At 34.7% G+C, this 22,784-nt stretch overlaps 2 protein-coding genes and 1 pseudogene across 2 annotated transcripts; 2 read left to right on the top strand and 1 right to left on the bottom strand.

Annotated features, from left to right (window-relative positions):
* Positions 1–3,648: 3,648 nt before the first annotated feature.
* On the top strand, positions 3,649–7,207 carry LOC143604131 (protein SIEVE ELEMENT OCCLUSION B-like; annotated as a pseudogene).
* A 2,532-nt stretch (positions 7,208–9,739) lies between these two features.
* LOC143604132 (uncharacterized) lies at positions 9,740–11,636 on the bottom strand. The gene is made up of 2 exons (XM_077080707.1): positions 11,219–11,636; positions 9,740–10,836 (listed from the first exon to the last, which is right to left on the bottom strand). Exons 1-2 carry the CDS (start codon positions 11,634–11,636, stop codon positions 9,770–9,772), a joined length of 1,485 nt encoding a protein of 494 aa, XP_076936822.1. The 3' UTR covers positions 9,740–9,769.
* Positions 11,637–16,595: 4,959 nt separating this feature from the next.
* LOC143604130 (uncharacterized) lies at positions 16,596–19,515 on the top strand. Its single transcript, XM_077080706.1, has 2 exons — positions 16,596–16,701; positions 19,429–19,515. Exons 1-2 carry the CDS (start codon positions 16,597–16,599, stop codon positions 19,513–19,515), a joined length of 192 nt encoding a protein of 63 aa, XP_076936821.1. The 5' UTR covers position 16,596.
* The last annotated feature ends 3,269 nt before the right edge of the window (positions 19,516–22,784 follow it).

Raw genomic sequence — 22,784 nt, 5'->3', positions numbered from 1 at the left:
GTGATATTCGTATGAAAGATGATTACTTGTTGATGTATGATGATCAAGGAAAATTGTTGATGCGGGTTACTCGATCCAAGAATCGTCTTTATACGATTAAATTAAAGACGGGGAAACCCGTGTGTTTACAAGCCCGGATTGATAACGAGAACTGGCTTTGGCACGCGAGACTAGGACACCTAAATTTCAAGTCTATGAAACAAATGGTGAAAAATAATATGGTCGTTGGAATGCCAAAAGTTGATCAAGAAAATCAAATTTGTGACTCGTGCTTAGTTGGGAAGCAAACGAGGAAACCGTTTCCGAAGTCGGCGACTTTTAGAGCAACCCGAGCGTTGGAACTAATTCATGGAGATTTATGCGGGCCCATTACTCCTAGTACCATAGCCGGAAATAGGTACGTGTTCGTCTCGATAGATGATTTTTCACGTTTCATGTGGACTTTTTTGTTGAAGGAAAAAAGTGAAGCGTTTGATACCTTCAAGCGATTTAAAGTCATGGTGGAAGCGAAAAATAGTGAGAAAATTAAGACGTTTCGAACCGATCGAGGGGGAGAATTTACTTCTCGTGATTTCATTCGGTTCTCTGAAAACGAGGGTTTTATTCGGCATTTAACCGCTCCATATACACCTTAACAAAATGGTGTTGTCGAGAGGTGGAACCGCACAATATTGGATATGAATCGAAGCATATTAAAAGCGAGATAGGAATGGAGGTTTGCAATCCTGCTCAAATTCCATTGCATCCGAGTATAAAAGTTTCTAAATTTGAAGACGAAGAAGATTTTGATGCTACGAGATATCGAAAGATTGTCGGGTGTCTCCGGTTGCTTTTACAAACTCGTCCCGACTTGGCGTATTCGGTCGAGTCGTAAGCCGGTACATGCAAAGCCCGAAGCAATCTCATGCAACTCTTATAAAGCAAATTCTTCGTTATATTCGAGGTACTCTCAGTTTTGGTATTTCTTACACTCGTGGGAAAAACGTGTTAGTTGGTTATAGTGATAGTAGCCATAACATTGACCAAGACGATGGCAGAAGCACTACTGGGCACGTGTTTTATCTTGGGTCTTCATCAATTACTTGGTGTTCTCAAAAACAATGTATAGTTGCACTCTCATCGTGTGAAGCAGAGTACATGGCGGCAAGCGCAGCCGCGTGTCAGGCGGTTTGGCTAAGAGACTTGATATGTGAGTTATTCGACAAGGAAATTCAAGCAGTGGTGTTACGTATCGATAATACATCAGCAATAGCACTCGTGAAGAATCCGGTTTTTCATGGAAGGACCAAACACATCAAATCTCGGTTTCACTACATTCGAGAGTGCAACTATCGCTGGACCACTGGACCACCGCCAACCATCGCTGCCAAGGGATTTTAAATCAAGTAATTGAATAAACTAATAAAATACGCAATCTTTTAACTTCAAAAAACTAAATTTTATAATAAACATTGAAGTAATTAATAAAAGGAGCTTTGTAATTACCTCAGAAAGGGCTGTTGATTGAGCTAGTAATATGGACCTCCCAATCTTAGTGTAAACATATTCGTGCCCAGATTCCTTTCAAGTCCAAGAATAATACTGAAACCTAACATATTATAAAAAAAGAGTTGGATATTGGACGTGAGATGAAATAACGATTCGAAGTCGGTGAACCCATAATGAGAAATTCTAACAAAAAACCTACGAAATTTAGCCAAAGAAATGAGAAAAACAGAGGGCTGATGCTCAACGGAGCCAATCATGAAACTGTTGCTGTCCGGCACCACCGAGGGTTACGAATCAGAAACCGATAACACCACAACCAATTTATGATGAAGTGGAGAGGGACCGGGTGCCACCAAGGGTTCTGAATACAGACACGATTTAATCAGAGACCACGTATTAATTATTTTTTGGATGGTCTTTGTCATGACTCAATGGCTATACCTATAATCGTGGACCATTTACTGACCCATACTCGACAATTAATGAAAGGTAACTACATCTAACATAAATAGGGGACGACAATAAGGATTTCAGGCGTGTCCTCTTTCCTCACACTTACATTCTGATAATACTTATTCTCACATTAGAAGTTGGTCACATCGAGGATAACAATGGTTTGATTTGCAGTGATTCAACTAGCTAGAAATATCAGGACCCATACCCGTGAAGTATCTATCCAGAACTGATCTGTGACATACTGACATGGATTTGATTTTTTATTTAACAATTAATATATAAAAGAAAATTAATAAACTGAAATACAAATAAGCTAGAATAAATGAAGGAAAAAAAGGTAAAGTAAAGTCTAATGGTTCCAAAAAATCCCAAGTGAAGTTTAGATGAAGGTATACAAGCAAGGTACAAGATTCATTCTATCTTTATTTTAAAAATTGGTGTTTATATATAAATATATATATATATATATAACATCTTCTTATACTTCAAAAAACCACAACTCAAAATCTCTTTTGTTCTAACAACTTATTCATTAATCTCCTTCAATGGCTGCCATGCGACCCCGCCCTGCCCGACAAGGTCATTAACATTCATGATCACCTCAAGCATCAATTAGATCAATGCAATCACCATATAAGTAAGACAAATAATTAATATGATAATTTACTTACCAGTGTAGATGCATGCGTCACTTAATCACTATATATTTTGAAACTAATATTGATGATCAGATGAGAAGAAGCAGAATGAAGCATACCTAACGATTGTGCGTGTCATGGAGACTCCGCATCTTGATAATACAAAGCCTCTCAAGCAAGTGATTTACATGAAAGATGATCTACTACCATTATACGAAAGAGCTACAAAGAATCGGGTGTGTGTTCATTATTATTGTTTATTGTTAGCACATTGGTTTTATTAAAGATCATTAGTTATAGCGACTAATAGTTTGATCAAAATTGACTATTGTTGCGAGATTAGGTTAGCATCAATATACTAAAGAAGAAGACGGTGTTGTTTCTCATATCGGGCCTTGACTTGCCACCAGAAGAGCTATCAGTTCTTGACCAGATGTACCTAGAGGCAAAGCTACACCCAGAAAGACCCGAGAGCCAGTTTGAGGTGGTATGGCTCCCAGTGGTGCCCAATCATATGGCCACAACATGGACCCAGGAAAACCAAAGTGAATTTGAGGCATTAAGAAATATGATGCCATGGTATTCACTGTTTCACCCCTCGTTGCTCGATCCAGCGACGATTAAGTACATTAAGGATGTGTGGCAATTTAAACATAAACCATTGCTCGTGGTGATAAATTCTCAGGGGGAAATCGTCAACACCAATGCGCTATACATGATATGGATATGGGGAAGCGTGGCTTTCCCGTTCACTAGCATGAGGGAAGAAGCACTTTGGCGTGAGGAAACTTGGAGGATTGAGTTGCTTGCTGATTCAATTGAGCCAAATATTTTCACTTGGATACGTTAGCGTAACTCATATTTTATCTTAAACTTAACAACATACGTACATTTGTCTTTTTATGGGTTTAGTGTTCAGAGTTTAGGGTTCTGCTTTACGCAAACACACAATTTTATCTTAATGTTAATAGCATAAGTACAATTTTAATTTTATGAGTTTAGTGTTTAAGGGTTCTGCTGTATATAAAGTAATGTAATTTTGTTGACAGGTTGCTGAAGAAAAAATACATTTGTTTGTACGGAGGAGAGGATTTGGAGTGGATTCGTCAATTTACATCAAGCGCACAAGCAATGGCCCGTAAGGCTGGAATCCAACTCGAGATGTTATATGTCGGGAAAAGCAACCCAGGGGAGAAAGTGAGAAAAAACAACGATATAATCCGAGTTGAGTCTTAGCCACGTGCTCCCGGACCTAACTCTAATATGGTTCTTTTGGGTTCGACTAGAGAGAATGTTGTACTCAAAACTTCAACATAGGATATCATTAGATGAAGACCCGATTCTACATGAGATTAACATGATGCTTACATATGATGAAGATGATCAGGGTTGGGCCGTGATATGTCATGGGTCGAACGATTGGATGAGAAGGTCTGATGGTCTCGCGATTTTAACGAGTATTAACAAGTATAGTGAGTGGCAAGATGAGGCACAAAGCAGGGGTTTTCTACCGGCCTTAAATGAGTATCTTGAGGCAAACACGCTCCCGATGGCATCTATTTCAAGGTTTCCTACACGAGGTGACCGACACATGTTCTCCTCCTCGGATGACAATGCCATGATGAAAAACATACTTGCCACACACGCTCCTGATGGCACCTATTTTGATGTCAAACCACTTCTTCAAATCATTGAAGACATCACGTATAGAGCCAATCTAGACACAGGCCATCATGTATGTTTTTTTATATGTACTTTGTTTATAAAATCATCCTAAAATTGAATATTATTGTTTTTTATTTGTAGCGTACTCAACCGGAAATAGATGCCATAGTTTATAGTGTGGTCTATAACGTTAGTCAGATGCTTGAAGCCATGGCATTCACGACTAATAAGGTTTCATGTGATATCAACGTTAAATATATTTATAAGATGAATGGCTATAAAGTTATAATATATTATACATATATAGGGCAAGAGCGTGTTTTATAATCAATAATATGTTGAGAACCACGTGTAGGTTTCCAGCATAGGCACTGGAAGTGACGACGCACATGAAACCACCACAGGGATATTCCACATGCTTTCCCACTACGAATGGGATGTAAAAGCAATTATTACACTAGCGTCTTTCTTGGAGAACTATGGCGAGTTTTGGTTGGTGGTACATTTGTGCGTTCGAATCTGCTTGCTAAGTCCAATGCCTACCTCAAGCAAATCCATGATGTGCTCGAGCGGGATGAGGCTCTCAAACCAAGGTTTGAGGCCGGCACTAACCTCCTCAAAGCCATGCTTGGCTTGACTCATTGCGTTGTTCGATTTGAGGATCTTCCCAAGCAATACATTAGCCCGGATACTCCTGAACTCATTACGGCCCTCATTACAGCCACCACTCTTATTCCCACTGCGGTTTGCTGGATCATTCGAAGCATTGTCGCGTGTACTTCTATTCTCATTAATCTAATCGGAATGGTGCATGGGTACGTTTTCATCTCATTCGATCTTTGTCCATTATACACTCTATAGAAGTATACAACATCACTGGTAGAAAACTAGAAAATTGTGATCGAAATTTACAAACAAAAAAACGGTCACAAAATTAGCAACTAGTTCGCAACTGGAATCATAGCTAGTGCATGCAGAATGCAAGATCAAGCACAATCAAGACAACATAATGAAAAATAAATAAATAATGACATTTTTTAACATGAGTATGTAATAACATTGTTACACTACTAATAAATTGGTAATTTCCGACCAGACGTTTTTTGAACCTTATTTCAGTCGTAATCGGTCTCAAATGGCCACTTTTTTAGTAACTTAATTTCCCTTACAAATTCTCAAGAACCATAAATAACACATTTTAACATAGGCATATCACCACGACCACGGAAGCCTGGGAGCTATCAAGTTTGGCTCACAAGATCATCAACATTCATGATCACCTCAAGCATCAACTAGATATATGCAATCACCATATTAGTAAGATAATATATGCTAAATTAGTATGAGCATTTAGTGATAATCACTAGATTTTGAAACTAACATTTGATGATTAGATGAGAGGAAGCAGATTGAAGAATACCTAATGATTGTCCGCGTCATGGAGACTCCATATCTTGATAACACAAAGCCTCTCAAGCAATTGATTTACCTAAAAGATGATCAACTACCATTGTACGAAAGCAGTACAAAGAATCGGGTGTGTGTTCATTATTCATTGCTCGTACATTGGTTTTAATAAAGATCATTAGTTATAGCGGCTAATAATTTGATCAAAATTGAATCTTGGTGCGAGATTAGGTTAGTATCGACATACTAAAGAAGAAGATGGTGTTGCTTTACATTTCGGACCTTGACTTGCCAGAAGATGAGCTATTTGTTCTTGACCATATGTACCAAGAGGCAAAGCTAAACCCGACAGGAGCCGAGAGCCAGTTTGAGGTGGTCTGGCTCCCGGTGGAGCCCAGTCATATGGAAACACCATGGACCCAAGAAAACCAAAGCAAATTTGAGGGGTTAAGAAATATGATGTCATGGTATTTAGTGTTTCACCCCTCGTTACTTGATCCAACAGTGATCAAGTACATTAAGGAGGTGTGGCACTTTAACCACAAACCGTTGCTCGTGGCGATGGATCCTCAGGGGAGGATCGTCAACACCAATGCGCTACACATGATGTGGATATGGGGAAGTGTGGCTTTCCCGTTCACTAGCATGAGGGAAGAAGCACTTTGGAGTGAGGAAACTTGGAGGATTGAGTTGCTTATCGATGGAAGCATCGAGCCACAAATTTTCAGTTGGGTACGTTAGCGTTACTCACATTTTATCTTAATCTAAACATGTATACATTTTTGTTTTATGGGTTTTTTAGAGTTTGGAGTTATGCTTTATGCAAAACGCCAAAACCACATTTTTATCTTAATCTTACCAAGAGAAGAAGCATTTTTTTATTTTATGAGCTTACTATGGTTCTGCTTTATATGAAGTAAAGTAATTTTGTGCTAGGTTTATGAGGGAAAATACATTTGTTTGTATGGAGGGGGGGATTTGGAGTGGATTCGAAGATTTACAACAGTCGCACAAGCAATGGCTCGTGAGTCTGGAATCCAGCTCGAGATGTTATATGTTGGGAAAAGCAACCCAGGGGAGAAGTGAGGAAAAACAACGATATAATCCGAGCTAACAATCTTAGCCATGTACTCCCGCACCTAACTCTAATATGGTTCTTTTGGGCTCGACTCGAGAGCATGTTGCACTCAAAACTCCAACACAGGAAATGATGAAGACCCAATTCTACGTGAAATTAACGTGATGCTTACATATGATGGAAATGATCAGGGTTGGGCCGTGATATGTCGTGGGTCGAATGATTGGATGAGAAGGTCGGATGGTGTCACGGTTTTAACGAGTTTGACCATGTATAGTGAGTGGCGGGATGATGCATAAAAGAGGGGTTTTCTACCGGCCTTAAACGACCATCTTGAGGCAAACCGGCCCCTACATCATTGCAACCATTTAATCTTACGGGGTACCACCGGGAATTATGTGTCGGAGAGAGTTGTTTGCGTGCATGCGGGCGGTCAATGGAGAGGTTAGTATTGTACCGATGCTGCACTGACTAAGTACGATTATATTATGCTTCTTGAATTGAATTATAGATTGAGGAGATATCGGTGACTCGTGAGTATAATATGTTACGACTAAGTGGTTGGTTGTTTATTTTCAAATTGTGAGTATAATGAAGTTGTACTTGGCTCTTTTATATATGTTTTAATAATATTGTACAAAAAAACAATTTTTTACTAGATAAAAGTCTAAAACTGTTTAAAACTCATGTTGATTAAATATTGAAACTAACTTTTGTTTTATCTCAAAAGGTGACCGGAATGTACGGTGTTTGTGGTGCTCAAGAAACTCAACTTGAAAAAAAAAATTAATAAAGAAAGTTTTTTATTAGGGGGGGTATGACGTTGAAAATGTTGGGCAATAATGATGCACATTGAGTTTTTTTCAATTCATTGGATCTGCAAGACTTATATAGACTGTTTCTTTTAAAGTATAAGAGAATGCATAATTCCATATGCAATTATTTTTTATCGGATTACTAACGAGTATTTTTCTGTAACAAGACTAACGGTGTTATGGATCGTGCTGTTATCTTCAATAGCATGGTAGCAAAATATTTTTGCAACAACTACCGAACTTAACATCAATTGCAAAACTAAGTAAATAAATAAATAACAAGCGTATTCAATACCGTTTTTCTTTTATTTTTCTAACAAGATCAAGTACATGATGATAATAAACGACTCGTGCAGTGTATGTTTATTGTTTATCTATTGTTCTATTCTTTGTTAATTAATTAATTTATTTACAAAAATGATATAATAGAAATACGTAGAAATGGTACAACTTATATCACACATGATTGGTCAACATGCCCTGCTTTAATAACAAGCATTGTTTAGAAAATATTACAAGTGCAAATTGCAAATGTTGTTTGTTGACCTATGAAGGGTGTTGGCACATGACCACTAGCTTGATACTAGTAATGAAGTTTTGTGTGCATCTTTCTTAATTCCATTTTTTTGTGGGTTTACGTGACATTTTAATATTTTATATCTTTATATAATACTTCTTTTGTCACATTCTTTATGGGATTTTGCTAAAAGTGCTAAAATAGTATATCTAAATTCATATTATATGGATTGACAAAATTGGCTTATAAAACCAGCTACATCATGCCAAATGTTGGATTTATTGTATAGTTTGATTTTTGAATAGTAAGAGTCGTATTTTGACTATTAAAACTATACAACTAATAAGAATGACGCGTTATTTCTTTCAAATTCAAATCTATTATATAAATCATTTGGAGTTTAAACGTTTAATACATTGTTGAAGAGGTTTCGTGTACGACTCACTGAACCCTACTCAAAAAATTTACAGCCTCTGGGCCAGAAAACCAAATGTATCAAAAGCAAAAGGGGAGAAAGACATGTTGATTCTCTAAACAAGCTTTCTCGTGTTTAACAACTTTGTCTGATTCAGCCTTCAACGCAGCCTGACCCACAACAAACTCACGGGTCCCTGAGCCCAACAAGAGAAGACACTCCTGTAAGATCCACACAAGCGTGTTTCCCCCCTGCCCACGCCGAACACAAGAATATCAGCTGGTCGTAAAGTAGACCTCCATTCAAGAGGATCCGTGAGAAAGTTAACAGAGGCCTCCTTTTTAGCAGAAATCTCTGCCCGTTTAAGAACATCACACAAAACATCCCTAACCAAAATCATGTTTGTACTTAAAGCCGGGCAATTCTTTGCAATGCACCGCGATGGTCTCAAAAAGAATCCAAACAGACCTTGCGACAAATTGGGCAAGGCTCGTCAGTCTGGAACATAGGTATCAAAAGGGGTGGTAGCGGCGCAGCTTATTGCCCGTTTGTCTGTCATTTTATTGTAAACGTTTTCTAAAAATGGAAGTAATATTTTTTACATATTAAAATGGTGTAAATATATATAATTATATAAATCATGCATGGTTGATTCTGTTTATATACAAAAACATATTTACTGTAACAAGAACATTGTGAAGCTTTTAATTAGTTGTGCTAGAACAACAAGAACAAAACAATGGTTATTCTAATGTACAAAAAGAAACAAAAACAATTATAGTTGTTTTCAAGAATATGTTTCTTTTATCCCACAAACATAGTTACTTCCGCCCTACCAATCATTTCATTCAATTCTCTATAATTTTATATTATCCTAATTAATTATGTAATTAACCAATTAAGTTATAAAATATGATAGTTTAACAATTAATAACCTTATATTAATCAATACAAAATAAATGTATCATGAACACGAATGTACGCAGGCCGTGCCATACTCAAGCTTGAAAATATACGAGTCAGCTCACCTCAACTCAAAATCTCTGTAAAAACAAGCTCGCTTCAACTTAAAGTTTATTAGAGCCAATTTAACTCAACATAATTTCAACCGAGTTTCTTTAATTGAGTTACAAGTTTACAACCCTAACTATGAAATCAAACAAAAACCTAAACACAAATTAAATAATGTAATTGGTAAGATAAATAATAGTAGCTAATCATGAGAATTTTGTTACAAATTTCAATCTTCTAACTAAAACACAACAATTAATCTTGAAACTTTTATTGTATTCATAGTTTCATTTTAATAAGAGGAGTTGACATGGGACTGTTGAATTTCAAAACCTCAACTTTCCATATCTTAATTTCCCCTTCAAAGCTCCCACTAAAAACCTTAATCGCAGTTACAGATTCGGATTTTGTAATCTTTGAATCCGAATCTGCATCCAATGATCGAATTGGTTGTTTATGGCCTTCTAATACAGTCATACTATTAGAGACACACCCAGGTCCCCCAGTTATTAATCGTATATTTTTAATATCTGCCACCAGTGATCGAACTGGTTGTTTATGACCGTCTAAAATGGCCAAACAACAAAACTTCCCCACAACTCCACGTTGCCAGATCCTAACCGTCCGATCAGCCGAGCCGCTGAACAACAAATCCGAGACGTTGATCAAACACAATATCGCCTTCGAGTGACCACGCAATGCACCCGTGACCGCCATATGATTCGCACTGTCTTCCTTCTCCCATACTAATATCGAACGATCACACGCGCCCGAAAATAAGACGGAACCGACTTCGTTTAGTGCTAGTGCATTCACTGCTGATTTGTGCTTCTCCAACGTGGCAATAAGTACATATTTAGTTTTGGTTTCGGTTTCTAAAATCGGTTTCGGTTTCCCCCAAACTTTAATCCGCCTATCGGCGGATCCTGTATAGATTGTCCCGTCCACAGCCACGACGACCACGTTAATCGCGTCGTCGTGTGCTTTAATACTCTCCACACATCGAAGACTCGAAGTTTTCCATATCTTCAAATACTTATCCCATGAAATCGAACACATTAGCTCGTCGTCTATCTTCGCTAGTCCAGAAACAGCGTCGTGGTGCTCGATCCATAGTCGTCGTCTATGACGGCGTACATTGACATAGTTCTTTTTAAAAACAGATCGGAGCAACCGATCTTCTAGCGTCGGTAGTGTTCCGACCTGTTTATGCCGTGAGTTCCTGGATGGGCCATCCATCACGGACAATTTATGTTTATTTTCCTTTAATTTCCAAACTCGGATTTTAGTGTCTTGGTGAGATGTAAATATACTTCCATTATGAAACGTTACGGACTTAACTGTACCTGATAACATTTATTTGATCACATAAAAAAATGTCAAGAAAAAAAAAGAAAATATGATTTTTATAAACAATCATTTGATATGAAGATTCTCTATATGTTTTATTAAATTTCAACAAAATGATATAATGTAACATAAGTTGATAATACTGAATTACTGATGGTACAAGAGACAGAATGTTACATTTATTTTATTTTTTCAGTTAATTTTCATACCCAAATCTTATTGTCTTGATTAGATTTAAATAACTAAATATACATAAAGAAAACCTTTTTATATCTTTTATTAAACTTTAACCGAATAATATAATGTAACATGATATATCATTATGTTAAAATATGAAGCGGACAATATTTATGGTACAGGAGGTCAGATGTTAATTACCTGATGCAGATTCTTTGACGCTGAATGTGTCCATTAGCGTAAACGACGTTGTGTCGAATACGTGGATGAGGTTTCCGGTAGCGGCGTAGAGGAGGTTATTATTAACCGCTAGGAAGTTAACGTGTCCGGCCAGGGCGGGTTTGAGGGAATCGATGTAGCCGTGGGAGACGGCGAGGTTTAGAGTTTCGGGTGAGAGTTTTTGTAGGGAAGGAACAGAAGGTAGTGTTTGAATAGAGAGGTTGCTATGTAGGCTATTGTAACTAGTGTCAATTGATGGACTTGTGGTTATATCCGACATGATGCTGCTTGTGTCGGAGAATAACCGGTTAGGTGTTGGTTGTTTAGATTTATGTGGTTGTTTTATGGTGATTGTGTCGTCGGTGGCGGAGCAGGTGGAGAGAAGTGAGCGGAGTTTCATTTTTCCGGCGACCGGAGACTAATAGATTTCTATTAAGTGTGTTGGTTAATGTAAATGTGGATTAATGTTGAGGCAAACGAAGGTAGCGATGATTTATATATAGAGCATTGAAATTCCCATAAACGTGGATATATTCTTTTTTTTTTTCTCTTTTACTTTAAAAATATTATTAACTCTTTAAGCTATCGACAAAATTTTATTGTAATTTATTATGTTCTTCATTTTTATGATTTTTTTTTTCTATTTTACCCTTTCTCCGTCTAGTTTTTAATTTATATACATAAGTATATTTCATACAAGTTTAATAGCTTTACTGTTATAAAACTTGGTTTAGTAGTTTTTTTTTATAATATTTATAAAAAAAAAGATAGGTCTAAAGTTAAAAAAATAAGGTTGGATGACTTTTTGTGTAGAATAATAATAAAACTTGTTAAATTCGTGCTAACCTTTTCTTAATTCATAACTAACAGAAAAAATAAAAGTAAAAAAAGGAAATATAATTTTTTTTATTTTATTTTCACAAGGAATAAAATAAATTAGTAAACATATATCCGGTATTTGTATTTGGGTAACATTCTTAAAAACTCACATTTAAACATTATTTTAATTAGTTTTTTTAGATAAATTTAATTAGAATCAAAGTTAAAACGTTATAATTCAAAGTAAAATGACCATTTTCTTAAAGCGGGCATATTTTTTTCATAACAAAAACTTCAATTACATGATTTTTAAAAAAAACTGCATGGTAAACATACCATAAGGACATAATTTAAATCCATTGTAATGCTTTAGATTTTTAATAATTGATATATACAGGTGAAAATGGCATGAAAATAACTGAATTTTGTATGATAAAAAGCTTCAACGTACAAATTGCTATAAAGCTCAGTTAGGTAAACATACAATAAGCATGTCTTATTTAACTGGTTTATATAATTTGGTATTTGACATGAAGCTACATGAATTGGTTAATTATAAGTCATAATCGACCGGTGAAAGGTGCATTGACTTTCTATTTGAAACTAGAAATCTTGACATGTTTTTCGTCATGCTTGTTTTGGTTGATTATCCATTTGTCGACGTCTTGTCCTAAGAACAAAGATAATTTGTGTTGTTATGCGTTGTCTAGGTCTTTGAAATTTAAAAATGGTGTAGTTCGTTTTCAAGGGTAAAGGCAATTTTTGGTATATATAAACTAGTCCTATAATTTGGCCATGTCAAAGCCGTCTTGGATTAATTAGTAGTGCTACTAAATGGAAACTCTTTCATATTTAATCCCTTTAAATGTTTATTTTAATCCAAAAGTGCAACTAGTCTTTCAACTTGCCATAATATATTTCTTTTCATGATGATTTAAAACAATGATAATGATTTATATCAAAGAAAACACACAAGAGCTAAAACTTGGCATATGAGTTTTAAAATACATAGATAGATAATGTTTTCATTCAAAAGAAAGATAGATAAATATATAGAGTAAACATTTATACATAACTATCGTCAATATTATGGAGTTGTTTTATATCATTTGTTTTTAATATTCATTTATTTTTTGAAATTTTATTTTTTCTATTGTGTGAAAGTTAACAATATACTTATGGTTTGATGATAAATTGTTCCACAAATAAATAAAATATATAACCCGGTTTAAAACCTATATAAGTTTGATGAGACCCAAGACCCGTTTATTTTTTTTTACTTTAAAATTGGTTTTTTAATTATAAATAATACATATATTTTCTAAATAAATCAGATATTAATTTTTAGCATATCCCTACTTTATAAGATTTTTATATCAAATATTTGGTGAGGTTAGTTTTTAATTTAATGAGATGTTATAACCCGTTTAAGAAATTTCTGGGTTTGATGCGACCCATAACCGTGAATTTGGGTCAAATGCATGAGAAGCCTCCATATAAAAATCAAGCAAATCGGGTGACTCGAAAAAGGGGGAATCGACCACATCACGACACGTAGAATTTTTATGATTTCGTTTATATATATTATAGATAGATGAGTAACATACATGGTGTGAGCTAAACCCTATAGGTATAACGATTAAAGCAATAAATACGGGTGCTTATGTGTATTTTACCAAGAATGGTTTTGTACTAAACAACTATATATCTATGCATACGGTATAGATTAAATAAAACCACTAAAATACTTAAAAATTTTACAACGGCACTTTTTGAACATAATATTTTCATTTAAATATTTTCATTTTTTTTATATGTTATAATCTTTGCCAAACCCAAAACAAAAATTAATTGTAGCTCGCGAAAATAGATGCAACTCGTTCATCATCTACATATACATGCACCGCATATGCATGATATGTTTTTTAGGTTATATACTTAAAATTGGTTGTTTATTGGTATTCTAATTGCGTATTAGTTATGACTTATATTATAAATGATTCATTATAAGATTTGGTTGGAGAGTGGAGACTAACTAATCATGATAAGTAACTTATATAGTTATTGTATACTTGCTGTCTACACTTATTAAACTTTTCTAGATTATAAATTTAACGTCCATTAAAAATGTATATATATCATATGTATTGATGATGACTCCATGATATATATTAATTCTAGGAAACTGCTAACAAAAACGACAACACTAGGTTTTATAAATATCAAAAACATGGATGTCGTATGACATGACGATACTTTTGCATGTTAAATCTTTCATAGAAAGTGAAATCTGGATTTATTTTCCTAATAATTTAATATTAAATAATTAGTTAGCAGTAAACCAATAAGAACACTTCGATAAAGCCATGGACGTGGTATCTTTTTGTTGGTTAGGCAATGATATTATATATGTAATAGTGTACTATATAATTTTTAAGCAAAGTATAACTGTTTTGTTTGCTATCCGATTATTCACACACTTCCTACAAGATAATATAGTTAAAAGTTTGAGTTTTAAATAAGTGACTAATAAGAAAAAAAGTATAGTATTATAGCAAAGAGCTAGCAGTCACTCACATGTTGTTTAAATGTATCTAAGTTCAATTCGTATAATCAAAATATTGTATGTTTTAGTTCTAACTAAGTTAAGGTTGGATAACTAATAAACAACCATGGAGTTAATCTGGTAGTTGCACTTAACCGGAGCTTGAAGCATAATGCACAATACAAGCTATTTTGACTATACAAAGCGCATGGTATAATCTAAGAACAAACGTTTATGATATGTAGATTATAAAAGAAGATGAGTGAAGACTAAAAATTATTTAGTCTATTTGTGATTGTTTCGTCTCTTCTTGATTTAGCTCAATTAGGGTTTCCATCTAGGTCCGTGTTGGATCTGTTGATAGTTGTGAGTTTATACGAGTTTGTTACAATGATGAATTTCGTTTGACTGTTATATCTTGTGTGTCTATTCTTATTACTTCATCAAGCTGAATCGATTTAAAGTTTTGTGTTTGTTTGGAGTTTTAGATTTGCTGAATCAAGTGAATATTGTTGAATCAAGTTGAATCGAAAACGCCAGAGTGGCCAAGGCCGAAAAAGAAATAGGAAGAATGGGAAAAGATGGCCATGGCAGTGGGGCAGTCGGTTGCTCCGGCGTGTTTTTCCCACCAAACAACTTAGTCACAAATAAACCCCATACATACGTCACTCATCCTAGAACACGATTGAAAGCTCCAAGTGTAATGTTCCTCACATGACCGCCAACCCTAGCCGAAGCCGAAGCCGAAGCCAGCCCAGCAGCCCCAGGTGGATGCATGAGCCAGTTGCGCAAACGACGACAACAGTCACCTTGAATGTCACACAAACCTAATAAATATATAGGTTTAAATATATAGCATCGCGTCTCAAAGTAATGGTTAAATATATGGCATCGCGTTATTGTATCGAGGATCTCAATGAAGACTTATAACGATGCCACATACGCACCAAATAAGTTCATTTTGCAATAATCATTACAAACTTACCAAAATTAAAACGCCTGTCAGTTATTGGTTAAGTTTGATTCTCGAAATTTTTAGTATTAATATATAATATTGTTGAATCGCAAAGTCGGGGTTGTCACATTTTATAATCCAATCTCGGCTTGCCAAAGTTAAAGAGCAACATTGTAATTTCATTTTTTTTCAATGTTAAAATAAAAGGTAGAAAAAACAAAATACAAATCGAAGGCATCTTTTTTTTTTCTTTTTGTTTATCTAGAACAAACAAATCAAAGATGGAAAGGTTTTAACATGTAGTAAGTTACTAATTAACTAACCCAATTACCCAACAAATTAACTTGTTATGGTTTTATCACCATTATCAATAGAGTTATCATACTTATATAACTAATCTTGTTTTTTTTGTTGTAGTCTCATCCATATTTATGTTGTGTTATTTTCGTTACACTACACGTGTGATGGTTATATACTAACATATTTTTAAATCGAATTGATAGCCAATGTATTATACAATATATCACGAGATGACCTAAAACTATTAAAAATAACGACAAGGATATAAATATCGCCATCGCCACACCGAACAAGTACCTACTAGTTAATAGGGGTGTTCAAAGTCGGATATCCGATCGGATAGTGAATCAGACATCCGAAAATCTTTAAAAAAAATAATAAATATTAAAAAGTTAAAAACAATACTAGTTGTTAAAAATATTTTAGATATCCAAAAAATTATCAGATATATCCGAAAGTTATCCGAAATTTATAAATAATATTATTTATTATTAATAATTAAAAAAACTATTTCGGATAGTTTGGATATCCGAACTATCCGAAAAATTTCCTAAATCACTGTCCAAATCTGAAATCTAGGATATCCGAATTTTCGGATAATTCATATTCGGATATTTTTACACCCTACTAGTTCATAATAAACGAGCTAAGCCTAGGTAAAAAAGCAGCCGAGCTCTCATGAGTTAAAATCCGTCACGCGTCGATTGAAAATTAGGTCTCAGATTCAGGATCTGATCGAAGATGGTGAACATGACGACGTTCTTCGGTATGTCACTTGGTGCATTTGTATTCTGGCAGTCAATGGACAAAGTTCACGTCTGGATCGCTCTTCACCAGGACGAAAAGGTTGATTAATCACTCATTATTCATATTAATAACACCTATCTATTTATAAACATATTTATATATATATATATATATATAACTATCTATCTATGCGATTGTGTTGTTCAATTTCGATTTGCATAATATTATAACCTAGGGTTCCAATTATAAAACTCCTGGCTAAAACAAATTCCAATTTTACGTAATTCGCTGCGGAGTTAGTCGAGATCGGATCGATAAGAAGCTCGAAATGAGCCGAACTCGAGCTCGAGCCTAGTGTATATATTATTCATACATATGTATTAATTTTGTACTGTGTGGTCGAGCTCGAGCCGAGTTTTGGCTCGTTTAAGGTTTTTCTCAAAATATATTAAATTAATTAAAAACGTATATAGGTTAATTGATAAATAATGAACGAGTCTAGCCTGAGCTTGAAAAAGTAACTCATGAGCTGAGCTCGAGCTTTAGAAACATAGCTTGAAACAAGCCGAGCTCGAGCTCTATTAAGTGAAAACGAGTCGAGCTCGGCTCAGATCGTTTACAGTTTACACCCCTGTTTTGGACTTCTATGTATTAAGTACTACACGACATCAGGCCGAGCTTAGGCTCGTTTAAGGTTTTTGTTATCAAAATGTATAAAAATAATTTGAAACGTATTTAAGATAATTTTTAAATAATAAACGAGGCGAGCCTAAGCTTGAAGAAACAACTCACAAGCTGAGCTCGAGCTATAGAAAAAGAGAGAGAAACAAGTCGAGCTTAAGCTAGAAAAAACTACTCAACAGCTGAGATCGAGCCTTAGAAAAAGAGCTTGAAACAAGCTGAGTTCAAGCTTTCACACGTCAATTGTCAAAACGAGTCGAGCTTGAGCCTTGTTGAGTTCGGGCTTGGCTCGTTTACACCCCTAGTGTTTACGATAAGACAAGTAGTTTATGACTTTATTCTATTGTTAAACAAAATGTTTGAATTTTGGATTAAAGATTGAAATTAGTGCTAACTCTATGGATTGGAGAAAAAACAGTAAAATTTTTATGCTAGCTTGTATCCTGTTTCAACTCTGAGACCTAAATCTGGGCGTGAACAGTATATTAATGAATTTAGTTATACTGAATAGTTTCAGATAAGGTGATGTTAGTTATTGTTTTCTAGGGTCTAGGGGTTTGAGCAAACAGATTACTTATTTTGTTCTTTGCTACTAAGATATTTGAACTAACGCAATGCAAGGTTATTATGATGAATCTAGTTTCTTCAGTCCTATTTATTCAGTCACATCTTGATTGGTACGTATACGGTTTTGGGGCATTTGGGATTTCTTGTTGAAAGTGTTTATTTGATTATTTGTAAGTGAAATAAGTTGCCTTGAATTCAAGTGGTTTAAGCTAGTTTGTTGTGGTTTCCAAACTGCTTATGTTAAAAGGCAATAAGCTGATAAGATACCGGTTTTTTTAAGTAATCCTAAATATCTGTTGAGTATATGAAATGCAGAATATGTCTCTCTAATCAATGTTACAGTATTGGTTTTGTTACAATGATTGATTAGACCGCTTTATCATTTACAAGTTTCAACCAATTCTTTATAGCATTTCTGTGTGTAGACGTGATACAATTGGTATCAGTATCTTTATGTAAATATAATGAACACTTTTAGTTTTTTGTTATAACTATTGCTAGTACCTCAAATACTGCTTTTCTGAAGTCGGCCTATAATTAAGTTGGAAAATTTGGAGCTTTCCCTAACCGAAAACATTTTTAGTTACAAGCTCAAAGGTTGAGGACATATACTATAAATTGAAAGTTTGGGTTTTAAGTATGTGTGAATCGAATAGGGCCGATAGCATATCTGTGCAGTGTATATGTTTGACGAAATTGCAAATGCTTCCCAAAGGAAACACGTAGGATGTTTCTAGACTATGATGGGACGATCTTCTTAATCGTCAACTATCCCGATCATGCGTACACGTCTGGTACGGTAATGATTTGACTCCAATCAAGGTTTACACGCGAAAACGATCAGATCTTCTTGTTCTTTCATATGCAAATGCAAGCAACAGTCAGAAAGAAATCTCCGTTGCATGCTTTCCAATTGTTGTTTCTCTAAGATGCGTAGATAAAGTGTATAACTTTTAGTTTGACAAAGTTATACATATTATTTACGTATATTTCAGTAACAATTGATGTTGATCGCATCTGTACAAACGATTAGATCGGTTTTTGCATGTGATTTTTGATTGGACTCGGATCAGTACCGCATCAGACATGTATGCAGGATCGGGTCATTGACGATTAAGGAGTGTCTCATAGTAGTCTAAAAGCATCACTACTTGTTTCCCTTTAAAAGTGGTTATAAGTTCCTCGAACAAATGCAATGCGCAAGTGTGTTGTCCATTTTGTTTTATTCACATATGATAAGATCCTAACGGACTGTAAGTATCATGAGACGTTTGTTTAACTTTTAAAAGTTCAAATGTATTCACATGGCAATTTTGAACTATTTATATAATTGGTTCAGTTTTGGTCCTTTTGTTATCTGTAATAATTCAGAACAAGTACAATAGTCGTAAAAAGATCAACTTAACAGAAAGCGGGTCATAGGTGAGCCTGTTTCAACGGGTACCAGTTTACTGTCTACCCAAGCCTGTTAACTAACCCACCTGACCTATGTATGAGCTTCATGGAGTTTGAGTGATGATCGGATACAAGTGAGAACTGAACAACAGCATATAATAGATTGTGTGTGTACATCTGCAGAAAGAAAGAATGGAAAAGGAAGCGGAGATCAGGAGAGTGAGAGAGCAGTTGCTACAAGAAAACAAAGAGAGAGGCCCGCTTGCTTGATTTACATAATCGCTCAATTTACCGGGTCGTCATCGTCTATGATTTCCCCTCCAAAATGTTGTATCCTCAGGACATAACTTTTGTATTAAGAAGATGCTCATGTTTGTTCGTTTGTTGTTGAATAGTTTGTCTCTATAATAGCTACTTTGTGCTGGTAAATTACTTTGCTGCACAAGGATGGATTTCTACACCTATTACTTTTTAGGGGTGTGAATGTGTTTAGTTTTGAGCTCGGTCCAATCTGAACTTTTAGCGAGCCAATTGCAAGTGGCTCACGAGCGATTCAACTTGTTTACAACTGTACTATTAGGGATAGTATTGTAACAGGTAATGCTCTATACGGACGTAAACGTACCTATTATAACATACAATCATACATTGTCCTATTTGGATGTATACCGAATCATGCAAAATGTAGTTTTCTAATTGTTCTTTTATGAGACGAAAAACAACTTTAGAGATATGTACAGAAGGCAGATATTGTCTTCTGTTATTATGAGAACTAAATGTACACTCCACATGCTACCAGTCTACACAATCAGTCAAATAATCATATGCTGATATTCAACACATATTATAAAAACTTACAATGGGCTTTCCGTAAAGTTATGGGCCTATGGCTCATGCAAGGTTCTTATCAACATGAGAACTTGGTGGCCCAACAAGTGGTCAAATTAAGCCATTATAAGGCGGACGTTTTCTTTTTAATTTATCTTTTACTTTTTTTCCTAATACACACACTTTTCAGTTTTAACACATAATTATTACATTATATTATTAAAGTTATGTGTTTTTTTTTCTTATAATAGAATGACAATACTTAAAAAAATATATAATTAGGTAACAATGAAAATAATGTTATTTAATCAATCAACAACCCGAACTTCTAGTTTCCCTTGTTGAGGTAGTTTGTACTTCCTTTCGTATTTTAGAAACTAAAATCCAGATAGATTCTTAGATTCATATAACGAAGTTGATTGTATGGCGCTTTATGTTGCTTTACGAGTACAATCTACTAAATGATTGATCGATAAAGAAGCTTTCAGTGTGAAAACTTTCTATCGGATATGGCAAAATATCGATTCCATAGAAAGTATCTTCTTAGTTCATATTCTACTGCGGCTGTGGCTTAGAGGCTGGTAACTCGTGTAGATTAATGGTAATAGCGGGTAATGAGATAACTGATCGGCTAAAGTTCAAAGATAAAGCTCATGGATGTAAAGTTTATAAAATAAAAAATGGGGTAGCACATTAATCTGACTACACTTTGGTTTATTTGAAAGACAATCAAAGCGAGTTTATGAAATCCTGTATCATGTCACATATTAATTCATTACTTTAATGATTCACTAATTTATTTGCAAAATATTATGACATCAAACCATTACCAACTTAGTTTACGCATTGCCAACTAAGACATTATGCAACATTCAAGTTTTCTAGCATTAACTATAAACCATCGCTTAATAATCATTTAATTACAAAGATTTACTAAGAAACAATTACTTATTTTCTCTACCATTAATTATTTTCGGCTTTTCAAAGTACTCAAGTACTAAATCATTAAATGCAACCTCTACTATTAAGTTTCATACTAAAAGTATTAAAATAATTAAAACCCATTTATAAAAACTTCAAGAAATATAGAAATAAAAATATATTTATTAAATATAATATAATTTTAATAATAATAATAATATAGAGTCCTTCCTACTAGTAATCAAGCCCATCCATGCACAGTACAAAACAACACATCCCCATAAATACACTTCAAATCAACCACCTCTCTCCGCAGCCGGTGGTGGTGGTGATTCTGCCGTCTGATTCATATCTTTTACAACCAAACTATCATCATTATTATTATTATTGTGGTCAGAAGATATGGTGTGTGTCAAATCATGACACCCAACTTCTGCTTCTGAAGGTGATGTGATAGAGGCAATGCAGGTGACGCTTACAACCGGTAATGTAATATCCGCATATTTAAAATAATAAATATTAGTAATGGATATAAGAAAATATATAAAGTTGAGTTGGATAATTTATTTTTAAACTTCATAAAATCGTTTCAGTAACATAATGATTTTTGTAAAGTAAAATATTTATCTTACAAGTATAAATTTAAAAGCAACAAGTATTAACAAATATAAGGTATGCAGTTGTAAGAGAATTAAAAGGATGAATATATATACACATTTAGAAATTAATTGAAAAAAAAAAAAAAAAAATCTATGTATATAAAGCAAACCTCCAGTTGGGGATTTTTGGATAAATACTAACTGTTTTAAATTGCTAATTCACAGCAACTAACGTACCGGAATACCGTAATATGCTATGAGGATTTCGTGTATAACAAGGAGTATGGATTTGAATATATCTATATATATATATATATATATATTCTAGATCAAAACTCAAGTTCCTATATCTAATTCGGTCAGCTTAAAAAACCCCGTAAACCCTTGATTACGACTCACGAACCCTACCACCTACTCTCACATCTCGCCTACTCCGTTTCTGCTTCCAACGGCCGCCGGTGACCCATTGACGACGAGTCGTCGCGAACTGATCTCCTAGCAATGTGAGTTATTCCCGATTCGCCATATTAGTTTTAAAATCCGACGACGTATGCCACCACCGTCACATATCGTGTACGACCAACCACCACCGTCGTCTTCCGTCACTGTAGACAAGCATCGCCTCTGCCGCGGTTGGTTGTATGGAAGCCGCCACCGTCACCTTCTGTTGAACGTGACGAAGAGAGAGTCATCGCCGCGAAACTAACATTCCGTTATAACCGGATTCATAACCATCGCACGTTCGTGTACTTCCGCCGCTCTCGCTCTTTGATACGTTCGGTTTGTGTTCGGATATATTGCTACTGAGGTAACCATGTTATGAGTTTCAATATGTTATCTTTGGATTTGGCCACTGACTTTTGATTCGTTTCCGGCGACTAACCAAACATACCACGCGAAAACCGATCATCATAATATAATGTTTTGTTTTTTTTTCATTAATATGTAAAGCTTACAATATGATAGTTCATATAATTGAATTATGAAGAAGAAATTAAATTGGAACTCTATATTGAATTTTAATGAATACTCAGTTGATTTCATGCATACATGTTCACAATTTAATAATAAATAAATCATGTAACATTTATTTAATAAACCATCTATTATTTACTTATTTACTAGTGGATCAAACCTATTTAAATATTCTCTAGTTTTCCTTTAAATCAATTTGTCTAACTATCAAAAAAA

Source organism: Bidens hawaiensis, unplaced genomic scaffold (assembly GCF_021521415.1).
Source record: "Bidens hawaiensis isolate Kalapana, Puna unplaced genomic scaffold, B.hawaiensis_p1.1 tig00064017_1, whole genome shotgun sequence".
In the NCBI taxonomy this organism is placed as follows: domain Eukaryota; kingdom Viridiplantae; phylum Streptophyta; class Magnoliopsida; order Asterales; family Asteraceae; genus Bidens; species Bidens hawaiensis.
Note: the sequence above shows the minus strand (reverse complement) of the source record. Positions and strands in the feature narration are given on the sequence as shown.